Raw genomic sequence first — 17,050 nt, forward strand, 5'->3', positions numbered from 1 at the left:
TTCCTTTGTGCTTGGTATGACTCAGACGAGCGGTGAGTTTTCCCCCCCGATTCCCATTGACTCCAGTTTTGCTAAGACGCAGTAGTCAATTTCAAAAAAACTCCCTAGAAATAGCAATATGATAATAAACAGATTATCTTTTTTTTATGTTGATTTATGGTCGGGTGACCAGGCATCTCGGTTTGGCCAGGGCTGTGCTGGTTTTTCACTAAGCCTCCCGATGTCCTGACAGTTTTCTCCAAAATGCTCAAATGTCTGGGTTTTCAGCTCCCCCCCTCTTCTTTTCCCTGTCCCTCATATTCCATTTACTTACAAGTGGTTCACTTTTCAATGCCCTGATTGGCCATTCTGTCAGAACGCTTTGAATGACCAATCAGGGATTCCATGGAGGAGGCCGGTGACAGGAGTAGGGGGAGCCTGAGGCTTGAGTGAGGGAATGCCAAAGGTTTATATATTCATGTAATCTATTGCTACAAATACAGGTAATGTGATTTGAATAAGGAAAGCTGTTATCTCTAAGGTTTACAAATGTAGAAGTAAGCATTCTGGGGAAGTGCTGATGTCTGCTTAGGAGATAACAATTTGCTAATGCAAGGGTCAGAAGAAAATTGAAAGTTGCAGAGTGAAGAAAGGATCAAAAGGTATTCAGGCACTTTTATGAACATTTTGTGATTTTCAGTTGACAACAGCAGACATTTTCTTTCGTTCAAACAGATTTGTGACAGAAACTCATTGAAATGCTTTTCATTACATTATGATATACATTGGTGATGAATCTTTTTAATGAACAAGAGGGATAGTGATTGGGAGGAGAATCAAGTTAACTTTGCCTGATTCATATTTGGAACATACATTTCACTGATTCCTCTCCACCCACTTTACAACACCCCAAGCCCCTCACTTTAAACTCAATTACATTAATACTAATCTCACGATACAACTGCACCCTAGAATTGTAATACCTAAAATCAGAAAAAATCAAGCAGAAACAATTATACCAATTTGGTCACAAGCTTTTATCACTGATTATTTGTGAATGGTATGTATGTACATGTCTCTGTCTATGCTGTGTGACTGGTGTGGTGAGAAGTTGGAACAGAGTACAATTTTTAACGTTGTTAATGTACCAGCCCCTGCTTTTTTTAAATTGATATCAATGACAAACATTTGCCCGCATTTGAAATAATGGACACCCATGGGACACAACTGCTATTTGGTCACAGTTGAAATAAAGTGCCACTGACAACTCGAGCCAAGAAAATCTTGTAATGCAAAAAACATGTGTGCGTGGCGTTTAGTAACACATTCTCTGAATTGCACAGTGGGATGGGTGAAACTACAAGACCATTGAGAGTCATCTCACATTTATCATCACAAAAGACAACAAAATATTAACAAAGGGAGTTGTGGTTTTGCAAATTTAACTCCACAACGTACAGCAGTAATACCATTCTAACATTGACAATGTGTTGCGGACTGACAGCAAGCACACCTTCACCGCTGAAGACTGCAAAATACAAAAGGACACTCTCTCCATGATCCAACCTTCAGTAAACCCGATATTGAGGCAAAGGAAAAAAAAATTACTTTCCTCCATTGACTGTCTGCTGGGGTCCACAGTCCCTGATTGGGCACTGCAACAGTAAAGGGAGCAGTGCTTGGTAGCTGTGTTATTACATAACTGTTTAGTGTTAATGCCAATTAAGATATCATCACATGACCCCTACCTTCAATTACCCCTCCCTGGGGTAATGGCAATCCTGTCGTTGATTACCCAACATGTCAAGCATCACAGAGCCCCAACCTTTCAAAGGTTTTTCAATGTGTCCTGGTTTTGACTTTTGAAAATCTGTTCATCCTAACTGAGGGATAATATTGGCCAGTACACCAGGGATCACTCCCCTGCTCTTCTTCGAAATAGTGCCATGGGATCTTTTACATCAACCCATGTAAGCAAATGGGGTTCGGCTTAACATCACATCTGAAAGATAGCATCACCAATAAGGTCAATGCTTCCTCAGTATTGCACTGGAGTCAGCCTTGATATTTGTGCTGAAACCTGGGGAGGAATTTGAACCTGGAACACTGTGATTCCAAGACAAGTGCACTACCAACTGAGCCACGGCAGACACACAAGCAGGGAGATAGGCAGTGGACAGCGGGTGCTCTGAGGGCAGGAACATAACCCATGCTTTTCAATGGCAAAATTATTTTCTTTTGGCGTATTTCATTTGGCATGCCATTTTTCAGGAACACATTAATGAGGCAGAGCTTTCTGTGATCAGACATCACTTAATTTTTAAATATTTTTTCAACATCTACAATTCTGCATTACTGAACATACGCAACGTATTTACTTAGCACCATTAATGTAATAAAACATTCCAAGGCACTTCACAGGAGCATTATAAAACAAAGTATGACACCGAACCACAGAGATATGTTAGGTCAGATGACTAGAAGCTTGCTCAAAGAGATAGGCTTTAAAGAGTGGCTTAAAGGAGGAAAATGAAGTAGAGATAGTGAGATGTAGGGTGGGAATTCCAGAACTTGGGACCTAGGCAATTGAAGGTGTGGCCACCAATGCCAGAGTAATTATGATTGGGAATGCACAACAGGCCAGAATTAAAGGAGCACAGATATCTTGGAGGATTGTGGGGCTGGAGGAGATTACAGAGATATAGAGGGGGCAAGGCCATGGAGGGATTTGAAAACAAGGATAAGAATTTTAAAATCAAGATGTTGCTTGACCAGGAGCCAATTCAGGTCAGCGGGCACAGAGATGATAGAGGAACTTGCTAAGAGTTAGGATATGGGTAGCAGAGTTTTAGATGACCTCAAATTTCCCTCAAGTCTCAAAATTCACATGTCAAAAGAGCATTAACGCTCTACTTAGCCGAGCATGTTAAGTATTCTAGCTAGTTCCTGTGGTTCCCCACCCCCAGGTCATTAGGGTAGGTGAAATTTGGCTTCTCCTCCATTTAGAGATTGAGCATTTCCAGCTGTTGTCATGTAGATGTTTGAGGGCTGGTTGGACAGCATTATAAGCAGAGTCCGGACAGTAAATTGTCCTATCTACTGACAAGTTATTCCAAAAAGATTATTAACAATGCAAGTTTGTGCTAAGTTACCTGTGCTGGTTTCAGTACTAACGTGTTTCCTGCAGCCAGACATGCTGCACTCTTCCAAGCCAGCATCATGAGTGGGTAATTCCAGGGAATGATAATCGCACAGACACTGGAAAACACCAATAGTCAGCTGTCACATCCAACCTAATCACTGCTTAGTCAAACGTTCACCCTCAAAACAAATTTTACATCTCCAGGCTATTTACGAAAATGACTAACGATTGAATTCACCATCTTACCCAAGTGGTTCCTTCTTTGTAAATGTTAAATTACGATTGGGACGTGCTTGATTAATGGGGATTGTAGAACCCTAAAGGACATCAAAAATTACTTAGGTTAAATTTTCGTCTGGAAACTATTTTTTAACAAAATAATCAAGTCATATTTCAAGTTCTTTAATTGAACTACTCTATAATGAGAACTGGTAACCTATGTGTGATCAGAAGAGTTGAACTAGTTGGAACAAAGGCTGATGTGAAAAAAGAAGTAACATAAACACACTCATTCTCTGATCTGGAATGTCTTTTTGCTTGTGGACTTTACCACACACCACATATTCACAGAAACAAACCTTTTATTAGCTCTGCCGAGAGCCAATGGATCCAATTTAGAACATGTTCAATTTTTTTTAAAAAAAGAAACATGCTCAAAAGGCAATTGCTTTAACAAAATGGAATGGTTTAGAATCAAGCTGTAGAACCACTCTGTAGCACTCACTGTTTCCATTCTTTATAATAAGTGAATGGAAGATCCAAGGTGTGTATTAGTTCTGTACCTGGATCTTGTCACACCATCCTGCAAAGTATCTGAATGTCTGAATGGACATTCCAACATGTGTCTTGAGAGCGAGAGTGTACACAGCCCCTGAATCAATGGCCTCGATGGTGGCAAGTTCTTCCTGGTGCTCCTCCATCAGATCTGCAAGTCTACAGTTGAACAAAGTAAGTACAGGAACATAGAAACTTAGAAACATAAAGAAACTACGTTTCTCAGGGGGTTGCAGGTGTGCAGCCTCCAATTCCCTACAATACTAAAGGGTGCTCTCTCAACGAACAAGGATTCACCTCACCCTTTCCACTATAAAATCTTGTTGTGCTACAATTTATTGTGGGGGTGGAATTAGAAAGTTACACCCAAAATTTTGTCCACTCAGCCTCCATTTTGTTGATATCAATTTAAACCTAAATTTCCAACCAATCTCATTATCATGACCAGGAATGCACAAATCAATGTAATCAAACAACCTGGAGAAAGCATTAATTCACACCATGTGCGCCTTCCTATAGTGTGAAAACTGAAGTTTCAAGCTACCTACCAATCATTCATCCACATTAACCACAGCAAGTTTAAGAACAAGAACATGCAATCATGGAAGCTTTTCAATTTTTCATCTGATTTGTTCTGAAACTATGAAAATGGTTTCTAAGACAGTTGTTCTCAGATTGGGGTCCATGGGTCCCTGAAGGTGCGAAAAGACTTTCCAGGGATCTGCAAAATAATGTGAAACTGCTTACTGAGCACATCAGTGAACGAGAAGTGGTCAGCGATGGGCCTGGTGCAAGCTGGAAGACAGAAGCAAAGTGTAGCCACAGAGAAGGCTGATTGTCTCACCAAGAAGAGGAGTGCACAAGGGTAGACAGACTATGCAGTGGGAGCAAGCACACCAATCTCACTAACATCTGCAAGTAAATCTCTTCCTTCAATGCATTATTAAAACACTCTTCACTTGCAGCACTTTCATATTATGAGTATTATATAATTTAGATGGGGGGGCGACAAGAGATAACTAGTCCATTTGAACAGTGTCCTTCAACCGAAAAGATTGAAAACTGCTGTTCTCAAATACTGTGCAACTGTCAATGAGAAATAAAAAGCAAAAACAAAAAATGCTGGAAAAACTCAGCATGTCTGATAGCAACTGTGGAGAGACAGAGCTAACGTTTCAAGTCCGTAAGACTCTTCTTCAGATGACTCGTAATGTTAACTCTGTCTTTCTCTCCACAGATGCTGTTAGACCTGCTGAGTTTTTCCAGCATTTTTTATGTTTGTTTCAGATTTCCAGCATCTGCAGAATTTTGCATTTATATAGAAATAAAAAGCAATTACTCAAAAAATTGCAATAAAAGACCAAAATAATTACTGTATCTGCTGTGCTTCTGGGTTCATTTTAATCCCTGTTCTGAGCCAGTACAAATGCAGGAAATTCACATGCAGCTCTTTAGCTTGGAGAAGGAACCATTAGAATGAGCCAAGATGTGCTTGGGACAGGGATTGATAAATGGATGTGAAAGAGGAAGGCAATTGAAACGTAGCATAATTATGTACATTAGTGTCCATGTTTCTTTGATCTGAGTATTTGTTGTACACCCCAATTGTGGGTGTCACTGGGTGAAAATAGACAGCAAATTCCATCTGTCCTTAGAATAAATATTTCTTGAGGAGCTAAGCACAAAACGAATTTTCAAGTTGGCACCTGCAAGCATGTTATTGAACAGATGCAGCATCATACATGCTATCCTCCAGTTCAATCCTGTTTTGTACAGCAACACTCAGCTACTGAAACTAGGAGTGACAACTAGTCAGCAAATCAAATAACTTACATAATTACTTACAGTGCATATTTTCACATATTGTAATAGAAATGTCAGAATGCCCTTACTGGTACAACAATCTCCCTCTGTCCCTTGCATTCATCTTTCCCCACTGTCCATTTTCAAATGCATCCTTTGCTGCTGCCACAGCTCTATCAACATCAGCAACCGATGAATAGGACACTTCACAGATCACCTGCCAAACAGACCAATGAATTTACTAATTCACTAGATCACTATACATTTACAAGTCATTACAAATCATATGTATCCCTGGTTATCTTAGTTATATTGCTTTCACTATTAGTTATTTATAGGACAAGGAATGCAATAACATTGTCCTTGCTAAAAATGTCAGTTCATTCGTCATATTGATGAACTTCACTGAAAGATCGGTTACTCACGGAGCTATCAGTGGGATTGATGGTATTGTATGTCTTTCCATCCTCTGAACTTGTAAACCTGCCATCTATGAAGCACTGGTGTGGCATTTTCACAGTCATGTCATTTACATCCATCGTAACCTTAAAATTAGAAGCAAATATCTTAAGTTATGAGGACCTTTACTCAGAACCACATTGAAAGACTCATTCTTTCAGGATTTCTCTGGATAAAATCACAAATGTTTAAAAAACTAAACAACAGTTTAAAAACCCAATGTCGAAGGCCTTTCAAACCATGCAGTCCCCATGAAAATGGCAACTTTTAAATGGTTCAAACATTTCTTCATTCTAAGAGCTGCAGAGAGACTAATATCTCAGGTCATCCTGCTGACTGGAATGGAGCTTATAAGGTAGAATTATAATTAGTTAGGTACTTTGTATATCAGAGACGGGGAAGCTAATCAGTCTACTGATCAATGAGCAGACATTGGGGTACTTACATAATCCACCTCCAGTTCCTCCTCTTCATCCTCTCCTCTCAGTTTCTTCACAACCATTTGGATGAAATCCTCAAACTTTGTTGACATGTAAACATCTTCATTCTGCAGCTGCAGGCCACTGCATTTCTGTTTGATTTCTTCAACCAGCCTAAGTATACACCAATGATTTTACTGAAGCTGAGTTCAATTTATAGAGTATTTCAGGAGAAAAGTGTAAAGAACATATGTGAAATTTGCAAATGTAATTGGATATTCATGCATCAATACCTCACTGAGAGGGTGAAGTACTGTGTTCTACACATAGCTCCACACAAACACACAAATAAAGTTTTAAGAGAAAATTACCTGACCACATCCATGGAAGCTGCTCCAGATTTGAAGAAATCTGTGGCATCCTCAATGACATCAACATTGCTCAGAATTGACTTCCAGATAGCCTGGAACACAATAACAATAAAACAAAATAGCCTATGTACATAAGTGAACATTTTCCATTCTAGAAAAAGTGCTGCAGTGCGCCCCATACATATGAGTATACCAGGATATATCAAATCTAGCGGGGGATGGTGGCATAGTGGTAATGTCACTGAGCTAGTAATCCAGAAGCCCAGTAGACTGCTCTGGGGACTTGGATTCAAATCCCACTCATGGCATATTAATAAATCTGAAATTAAAAGCTAGTTTTAGTGACCATGAAACCATTGTCAATTGTCATAAAAATTCATCTGATTCACTAATGGCCTTTAGGGAAGGCAATCTGTTGTCCTTACCCAGTCTGGCCTACATATGACTTGAGACCCACAGCAATGTGGCTGACTCTTAACTGCCTGCCTAGCAAGTCACTCAGTTCAAGGGCAGTTAGGGATGGGCACACACTGCCTTGATACTGATTGAATGAGTCAGTGAATGGCTGTCACTTACTTTGTTTATCTGAAACAGGTGCAATGTTCTTTCTGTCTGAAAAAACAGAACCTTGTGTATTAACATATGTAGCTTCCAGTACCTGCAAATGCACCACACTGCGAGCCCCACTGACAATCTTAAATTGGTTGTCAGGGTAATTCTTAGCACATTGTGGATTATATAGCAAATGTTGTTCAATCACGGAATCATATCAAATGTTGGACACCGTTTTGAGTTTTGCAAGCACGAGCTGGTTAGGTATCTTGCCCATTGCGAACAGCTGGGACATGCTGCTTGATACGATCCTCCAGTCTTTGGGACATATGGCATGAATACCTAGCATCACACTGGCACTGATATTCATATACCCAAATTACTCATTTGTTTGATAGGCAGAACATCTCTGGCTTGAAGGCAGCATCTTGTTAGTGGCGAATATCACTTATGTTGCTACTGCATAGTAGCAGCATAAAACACCTGTTTCTCAAACTTTTTTGTGATTCCTTGCCCTTCCAGGGTAATCTGAGGTAGAATGGACACTTTTCAAGGCCAAAAGTGATGGCCTTAGGCCCAATCATGAGATTGCATGATATACAGCACTAAATGATCTGATCGGGGTAGCCGTTATCCCACAGAATGCCTTTGATATGCCCTATTTCAGTATCAAGTTGCATGATGAGCAAATGGCTTGGGCCCTGGTTACAAGGTTTACAAGTATAAATTGTTGTTTTCCCTTTGTATTGGTATTCTTGCAAAGTGTCCTGATGAGCGCAAGACGAAAAGCTTGAACATGTGTCTTTTATCAGCAAGATTCCAGTAATGTAGAACTTCAGTTACATGGACAGTTTGGAGAAGATGGGGCTGTTCTCCCTGGATGAGAAGGTGGAGGGGAGGTTCAATGAGGTATTCAAATCATGGGGGGTCTGCACAGAGTAGATAGGAAGAAACTGTTCCCATTGGTGGACACAGGTTTAAGGTGAGTGGCAAAACCAATGGTAACATAAGGAAAAGCTTCTTTACGCAGTGAGTGTTTAGGATGTAGGATGCAATGTCTGAGAGTGTGGTGGAGACAGATTCAATCATGGCTTTCAAAAGAGAATGGGATCATTATCTGAACAGAATAATTAGCAGGGGGAAAGATGGGGGAGTGGCACCAGGTGAGCTGCTCTTGCAGAGAGTCAACACAGACATAACAGGCTAAAAGGCCTCCTGTGCTGTGACGTTTTTACGATTCTATGACTTAAGCTAATTGTTGTTACTCAAAGATTAAAGATTTTATTTGAAAAATCATAGAATGATACGGCACAGAAGGAAGGCACTTGGCCCATTGCCTTTGCCGGCTCTTTGAAAGAGCTATCCAATAGTCCCAATCCTATGCTCCTTCCCCATAGCCCTGTTAACTTTTTTGCTTTTGAAGTATTTAACCAAGTCACTTTTGAAAGTTATTACTAAATCTGCTTCCACCGCCCTTTCAGATAGCGCATTCCAAATCACAAAAACTTGCTGTATAAAAATATTTTTCCTCATCCCCTGCTAGTTGTCAATAATCTTAAACCTGTGTCCACTTTCTCCCCATCTAACCGATCAAAACCTTTCAAAATTTTAAAGACCTCTGTTAAAATCTCCTCATAACCTTCTGTGCTTGAAGTAGAACAATGTAAGTTTCTCCTGTGTCTCCACATAACTGAAATTCCTGGCATCATTCTAGTAAATCTTCTCTGGACCTAAGTGTTGTGTCCAGAATTGGACACAATTCTCCAACTGAGGTTTAACCAAGGTTTTATAAAATTTTGGCATAACTTCCTTGCTTCTGCTCTCTAAGCCTCTGTTTATAAGGCCAAGGAAAACCCATTAGATTTTCTCAGTCTTCACTTGTCCTGCTAACTTCCAAGATTTCTGTATGAACACCACCCTGCTGCCACCCACCTCCACCCAAAATGTGTCTCTGTTCCTGCGTTCCTTTAAAACTGTACCATTTAGTTTATATTGTTCTCAACCAACTGTTAATGGATTTTATGCTGTTTAAATTGCTGTTAATGGATTTTACAAAATGACTGCTGCAATTACCCACTGGACAGTTACTATCCTTCATCCGATAGTTTGTTATGCATGAAGTGCTTTGTGAAATTTGAATGATGTGCTAAGGTTATATAGAAATTAGCTTGTTATTTTCTTTTTTAGTGCTCACTCACAATTGGGACTACCACCAATCAATCGCCTATGCATGAGGTTGGAATCATACAGTGCCTGACCATGAGCTCAGGGCTGACAAACACATCCATACTCTCTCTGAGTCTTAACAACAAGAATTTATTTTATATACACATGTAACATAGAAAAAATGTTCTAAAGAAGAATAAAAATAAATCAAGGGAGAAACTACCTGGATCCAATGCAAGTTTAAAAAATAGTAACAAAGAAATAATGCACATACAGATAGACAAATTCCCAGGAGCCAATGGATTCCATCCCTGGGTATTAAAAGTAGTAGGTGAGGAACTTGTTGATGGGTTATCATGATCTTCCAAAACTTTCTCAATTCAGGAATTTCCCCATGAATTGCAAAATTGCCAAAAACATTCCATTTTTTAAGAAGAATGGGAAAAAAATATTTATCTGCTGTTGGCAAGTTATTGGGGACACAGTGAGCATTTGAACAAATATGAACTGATCAGAGAGCCCAACAAACTTAGTTGAATTTTTTGAGAAGGTCACTAACCCGGTTGTTGTTTTTATTTGTATGGCTGTGTTACAGTTGGATGTTAAGGGTGATAATCCATTCAAGGGCTTCAACTGACACAGTGTGAATGGTTGTGATGCCACCAGGAATGGATCTCTCAGGGCAGGAGTCCAGTATGTGGGTGATAATCTGACTTGGCTGACCACAGTCACAATTTCCTTATGTTGCACTTGTGGAGAAAGTGGCCACATCTTCCCTAGCCCATCCTCAAGCAGTTGGGGGTTGTCCTGATTTTCTGTGGAAGGTTAAAACCTGGGACTTCATCACTCAGGTCAGTCACCAGCTTACCATTGGTGATGTTTGCAGTCAACCAGGAGACACGCCTCCGAAGGGTGGAGCTGCCGTTAGTGTGTGGGGTGTGGAGTGTGTTCCAGTAGAGACTATGGGATTTCAGACTATGCATTGCTTCACTTGCCCTGGTCAACGGAACAACACAGTCCTGCTGCTCAACCTAGCTCAGGGATCGCCACACAAACATGGTAGATATCCACCCCTGGGAAGTCATGAGGATTATGTCTGGAACATTGAGACTAATGCAGCTCGAGTGCCTTCCTGTGAACCTCCTGATGTCTGCAGGAAAAACATCCTCCTCAAAAATCATCACTGGCTGACAGCTAACAAAGCACTCCCATGACACAGGACCTCAAAACTTTGTTGATAAGGGGGCGTCTTATCTTTTATAAGACACTCCTTATAGACCTTCAGAAGACATTCAACAAGGCTCCACATAAGGGTGTTAACAAAGATTAGAACATTTGGAATTAAAGGCTTGGATAGGGAATTGGTTAGAAGGTAGGAAACAGAATGGATAATGGGTATGTAGTTAAATTGCCAGGATGTGATTGGTGCTGTCGTCCAGGTCATAGCTTTTTATTGCATTAATAAATGACTTGGATGAAGTAATAGAGAGACATATATCCAAATTTGTCAATGACACCAAGTTAGGTGGGCACAGTAAATAGTGTAGATGAGAACAGAAAGTTGCGAAGGGACATTGATAGATTAAATGAATGGGAAAAACTGTGGCAGGCGGAGTTCAATCTGAAAAGCTTAAGGTCATCCACTTTGCACCCAAGAGATATAGATCAGAATACTTCCTATGACAAGCGAGAAACTGTGGACGAACAGAGAAATTCAGGGGTCTACAAACAGATATCACTAAAAATTATTGGACAGGTAGAAATAGCTGAAATGTTGGCCTTTACACCAACAGTGCAAGAATACAAAGGGGTGGAAATTATGTTACAAATACACAAAGCTCTGGTTAGATCCCATCCAGAATACTATAATCAATTCTGGACAATGCAACCCAGGAAGTGGAGCAGATGTAGTGCAGATTCACCAAAATAATAGCAGGCTAAAAAGATTAAATTATGAGAGGTTGCAGAGACTAGGCTTGTATTCCCTTGTTTACAGAAGATTAAAGATAACCTAATTTAGATGGTTTTAAGAGCTTAAGATGGTTTTCAGGGGGTTGATAGTGTAAAACAAGGGGATGTAGTTTTAAAACTACGCTGCTCAGGGATGATGTCAGGAAGCACTTCTTTACATAAAGGGTAGTGGAAATCTGGAACCCTCTCCACTAAAAATTTGTATGGGTAAAATGAAAATTTCAAAACTGAAATTAATAGATTTTGGTTGGGCAAGGATGTTAAGGGTAATGCAGCCCAAGTGAATAGGTGGAGTTAAGGTACAGATCAGAATCAGCCATGATCTAATTAAAGCAGGAACAGGCTCAAAGGGCTGAATGGCCTCCTCCAGTTCCTATGTTCCTAAGGCATTTCACAAAGAAGACGACACTAGGAGATTTGAAGAAGTGAACTTTATGGAGCGTCTCAAAAGAGGGAGAGAAGTGGAGAGGTTTAGGGAGTGAATTCCAGAGCTTTGGGCGAAGGTGGTTGAAGGTGTGGTGCCAATGGGCAAATGAAGTGGTGGTGAACAAGATGTCAAGGTCAAAGAAACTATGTGTTCTGGCGAGAAGGATTTTAGGGCTGGAAGAGGTTGCAGAGATAGAGAGGGGCAAAGCCATGGAGAGGTTAAAAAATTAGGAGGATATTTTAAAATCAGAAATATTGATAGATCAGGAGCCAATTTAAGTCAGTGAGCACATGAATGATGTGTAACTGAGACTTGGTGTGATTAGGATACAGGCAGCAGAGTTTAAGATTAGATCAGGTTTATGGGGGATGGAAGATGGGAGGCCGGCCAGGAGACATTGAATAGTCCAGTCTGGAAGTAACAAAGGCATTGATGAAGGTTTCAGTAGCTGATGAGCTGAGGCAGGGGATGATGTCACAGAGGAAGTAGACAGTCTTGGTGGTGGAAAGCTGGAGTTAGAAAATCTCAGGGTTAAATAGGATGCCAATATTGGCCAGGGAGAGAGATGGAATCAGTAGTTAAGGAATAGAGTTTGTGGTGGGGACAAAAAACAATGACTCCAGTCTTTGCAATGTTTAACTGAAAGAAGCTTCTGCTCATCAAATATGGTCAAGCGGTCTAACGCTGGCAGTGGAGTGTTCGAGCAAGGTGGTGGTGAGGCACAACTGCATGTCTTTAGCATAATTGTGACCTGACTCCATATCAAGGCTCTTAAAGCACAGATATGCAGTGTAAACATCCAGAGCTGCAAGGCAGTATTGTTCACACAGCATTGGAAATCTGATTTACACGAATGGCAATGCAAAACTAAATTGGAGAGATTGTTACAGCTAGGGTAGGATACCGTCACATTGCCCTGATCTTGTACTGTAACTCCACCAGATCCTCAGGAGAAAGCGAGCATAGTTTCTGCCAATCAATTATTCCAGAAGCTCTGGGAATCCCAGGAAAACTCTCATCCAGCAGGTGCATTTTTTTAAAAGAGTAAATGGGGAGTAATTGGGAGCATTTCACAAATAAAAGTAAGCATTTGAATGAAAAACAGGGTTAGCAGAAGGCCATACAGCCCATCAAAGTTCACTTGTCATGTTTATCTACTTACGCTCCAAATAACCTGAAAATGTTTGCTCCAATTATCTAGACTGACGTATGATTCCAGAAATATATCAAAACCTACAATGAAATACTTTATAATGAGCAGTGACTGTTCTAAAGGAAACTGCTGCAGCAATTCTGTAATATCCATAAATCGCAATGAGACTAATGAGGGATAAATGTTGGCCAGGATATTCAGAAAACACCCTGCTAATTTGACTTTTCTTCTAAATTTACTTTTCACTCATTCATAATTAGCTCAACTACACTTAACCACAACCCCATCCCAGCTCCCCGAGCCAATCAATACAATTTGGATTTTTTTTTGCATTATACAGAACATCCTTAAGATGACATGATAGCGAACAGCTCCACTGAAAACACAAGACTGCCAAATAGAGCGGGGTAGAAAACAATTATCTACAGTGAGAAACACACTAGAGTAAGAAGCCTCCCTTTTGTGTTATTTGTAGATTCCCATTACAGAGAATCTGGCCTTACCTTTATATCCTCAGCGACTTTCTTTTCTTCTTCAGTCAGTTCCACGGCGACACTGTCGCCAGAAGAGAAATATTTGGAGGCAGGAATCATTTTCCCATCTTCAAACTGAAGGTTTCGAACCACCAACTGCAATAGACAAAGATCATCACTGTTTCTCCCTCCACAGGTGCTGTTAGAAACTGCTGAGTTTTTCCAGCATTTTCTGTTATTGTTGTGAATGATCATCACTAATTTAAGATAGCAAGTGTAGACATCACAAGCATCAAATAAATCCAGGACCTTCTGTATGCACTGCTACTCAACAAAACCAAACCAAAAGGTCCCAGGTCCAATCCAAGGCCTGTGCTGCATTCAACAATGCCAGGACAATTCTGAGGTAATTTACAATCAATCACTCAGATTTGGAGCCAGGAAGCTGGCTTTACAAAGATGACCGTGTTGAGTGGGCTGTGCCTAGCAATGATATGACAGTCTTCTGGGTTGAACTGTGTAGAATGGACAGTGTGCATGATACAGAGGAAGCTGCACCACTGAACCACCACGGAGAAAGAAAGGGAAAACAGAGAAAATAAAATACTTTGTGAAAAGTTACGGAGATTTTTGGATTTGGAGCAGTTTCATTTAGATAGAAATCCATTAATTTCCACATGCTTGCTGTTTCTATCCTTAAACATTTACAAACAACCTTAAAATAACCTTTCAAAGACAAATACTTCAGCTGAGACCTATTACTATTGTCACTTCTAAATCGATTTACATTTCATGAACAAACTTACAGTAAAAGCAATCGTGAAAATGTAAAGTAAGAGTTGATTTGTAGAAACTAATACTTCACCACAATAGTCAGCAGAATTTCAGAAGTTTTAGATTTAGAAAAAAATCATCCCATGACAATGTCAGTGTAACAGAGTCTTACCATGTTTCCATCATTGCCAAAGAGAACCAGCCCATTGCTGGTTACCAAGCCAGACTTGCTGGCACCATTGATCTCCAACGGCTGGCCTGATGGGATTGTACCTTTATACATGGATGAACCATACAAAGTGATTGCCTGAAATGCGCAAGAAACAGTATACAACTGTTAACCAATGTATTGCAGAAACCAAGTAATCTCTTAGGCATGCAAGGTTAATATTCTTAAGATGAAAAACAAATTCAGCAGCAATCAGATATTGTCTTTTCTGTAAGTTACTGTATAATTTATTCACAGCAATTGTGTCAAAACTATACACAGCACTCTTGGTCTCACCAACACCCTGTACAACTGTAGCAAAACATCCTTATTTTTATATTCCATTTTCCTTGCATAAACAATTTTGTGTGATTCATGTACCAGGACACCCAGATCCCTCTGTACCACAGAGTGTTGCAATCTCTCTCCATTTAAATAATATGTTGCTTTTTTATTCTTCCTGCCAAAGTGGGCAAGTTCACATTTTCCCACTTTATACTCCAACAGCCAAATTTTTGCCCACTCAGTTAATCTAATTATATCCCTTTGCAGACTCCTCATGTCTCCTTCACAACTTACTCTCCTACCCATCTTTGTGTCATCAGCAAATTTAGCAACTATACACTCAGTCTCTTCATCCAAGTCATTGATGTAGACTGTAAAAATTTAAAGCCCCAGCACTGATCTCTGTGGGATTCCACTGGTTAGAGCTTGCCAACCTGAAAACGATCCATTTATGCCTACTCTCTGTTCTCACTCAGCTAGCCAATCCGCTATCCATGCTAATATATTACCCCCTACACCATGAGCTCTTATTTTGAGCAGCAACCTTTGATGTGGCACCTTGGCAAATGCCTTCTGGAGTTGGAAATCTAAATGCAGCACATCCACAGGTTCCCCATATTCACAATGCATATTACTGCTTCAAAGAACACTAATAAATTAGTCAAACATGATTTCCCTTTCACAAAACCATGTTGACACTGTCTGATTGTGGTAAGATTTTCTAAGTGCCCGCTATAATCTCCTTAATAAGATTCTAGAATTTTCCCTATAACAGATGTTAGCCTGCAGTTTCCTGCTTTCTGTCTCCTTCCTTTTTTGAATAGAGGAGTTACATTCATTATTTTCCAACCTGATGGGCCCTTTGCAGAACCTAGGGGCAGAATATTTCCGTCGGCGAGCGGAAGGCGGGACCCACACGCCGATGTGTAAATTGACGTGGGGTGACGTCGAGTGGGACTCCCAACGTCACCCCATATCATTTACATTTTCAGATCGGCAGGCGCACAGCCCGCCGACCTGTCAATGGCCTGTTAAGGCCATTAAGAAACCAGCTTATTAATGGACCTGCCCATCTAACCTTAAGGTTGGTGGGCTGGCCAGGAGTCCAGGCGGGCTTGTGGAAAAACGTGAAACCCCATCCACTGGCGGGATGAGGCTTCATAAGGGTTTTAAAATTTTAATGAAAGGTTGCAATAAAAGTTATGGACATGTCCCAACTCATGTGACAGTGTCACATGAGGGGACATGGCAGGGAAAATTTTTAAACTCCTTTATTAGAAGTTTCAAAACGGAGCCGATCTCCCTGAGGCAGCACTTAGTCTCAAGGAGATCTGTGCGCTCTTTCACGCACATGCGCAAAAGAGCGCACTCCTGGCTAAGGGAGTCCCCCCGGATGAAGACTATCAGGAGCTGGGGACTTGTTAGCCTTTAGTTTGAATAATTTTCTTCATACCCTTTACCCGGTGATCATAATTGTTTTAAGTTCCTCCCTCCCTTTTATCTCTTGATTTACAATTATTTCTCTGGGATATTATTTGTGTCTTCTACAGTGACGATAGACACAAAATATCAGTTCAATACATCGACTATTTTCTTATTTCCCATCATCAATTCCCCAGATTCGCGTACTAGACGATCAAGGCTCACCCTAGTTACTATTTTCCTTTTTAAATACCTGGAGGAACTAATCCTATACATTTTTATATTTCTAGCTAGTTTTATCTCATACTCTAATTTCTCCTTTTTTTTAATCATTCTTTGCTGTTTTTATATTCTAATCAATCTTTTAATCTGCCACTAATCTTCACGGAATTGCATGCTTTTTCTTTCATTTGATATTACCTTTAACTTCCTTAGGTAGCCACAGATGATGCATCTTTCTCCTAGAGTCTTTCTTTCTCACCGGCATGTATATTTACTGAATGTTAAAAAATATCTCCTTATCCCATTAAATGTCTTCCACAACATATCTACTGACCTATCCCTTTACCTAATTTCCCAGTTCTCTCTAGCCAGCTCTGTCTTTATACCCTTATAATTTCCTTTATTTAAGTTTAAAACACTAGTCTTAGACCCACTCTTCCGTCCTTCAAA

The 17,050-nt window shown here is 40.2% G+C and overlaps 1 protein-coding gene across 4 annotated transcripts in view; it reads right to left on the minus strand.

Annotated features, from left to right (window-relative positions):
• aldh1l2 (aldehyde dehydrogenase 1 family, member L2) overlaps nt 1–17,050 on the minus strand; it is a 116,041-nt gene that overhangs the window by 49,829 nt on the left and 49,162 nt on the right. For 3 of the 4 annotated variants that reach the window (XM_041202815.1, XM_041202818.1, XM_041202817.1), the window contains exons 7-15: nt 14,636–14,770; nt 13,720–13,845; nt 6,948–7,039; nt 6,603–6,750; nt 6,124–6,243; nt 5,788–5,915; nt 3,904–4,054; nt 3,368–3,438; nt 3,132–3,237 (exon numbers count right to left, since the gene is read on the minus strand). In XM_041202815.1, the coding sequence (XP_041058749.1) occupies nt 3,132–3,237; nt 3,368–3,438; nt 3,904–4,054; nt 5,788–5,915; nt 6,124–6,243; nt 6,603–6,750; nt 6,948–7,039; nt 13,720–13,845; nt 14,636–14,770 (1,077 nt within the window). The remainder of the gene's footprint in view (nt 1–3,131; nt 3,238–3,367; nt 3,439–3,903; nt 4,055–5,787; nt 5,916–6,123; nt 6,244–6,602; nt 6,751–6,947; nt 7,040–13,719; nt 13,846–14,635; nt 14,771–17,050) is intronic. The other variant, XM_041202816.1, reaches the window with a different exon arrangement.

Source organism: Carcharodon carcharias, chromosome 13 (genome assembly GCF_017639515.1).
Source record: "Carcharodon carcharias isolate sCarCar2 chromosome 13, sCarCar2.pri, whole genome shotgun sequence".
Lineage (NCBI taxonomy): Eukaryota > Metazoa > Chordata > Chondrichthyes > Lamniformes > Lamnidae > Carcharodon > Carcharodon carcharias.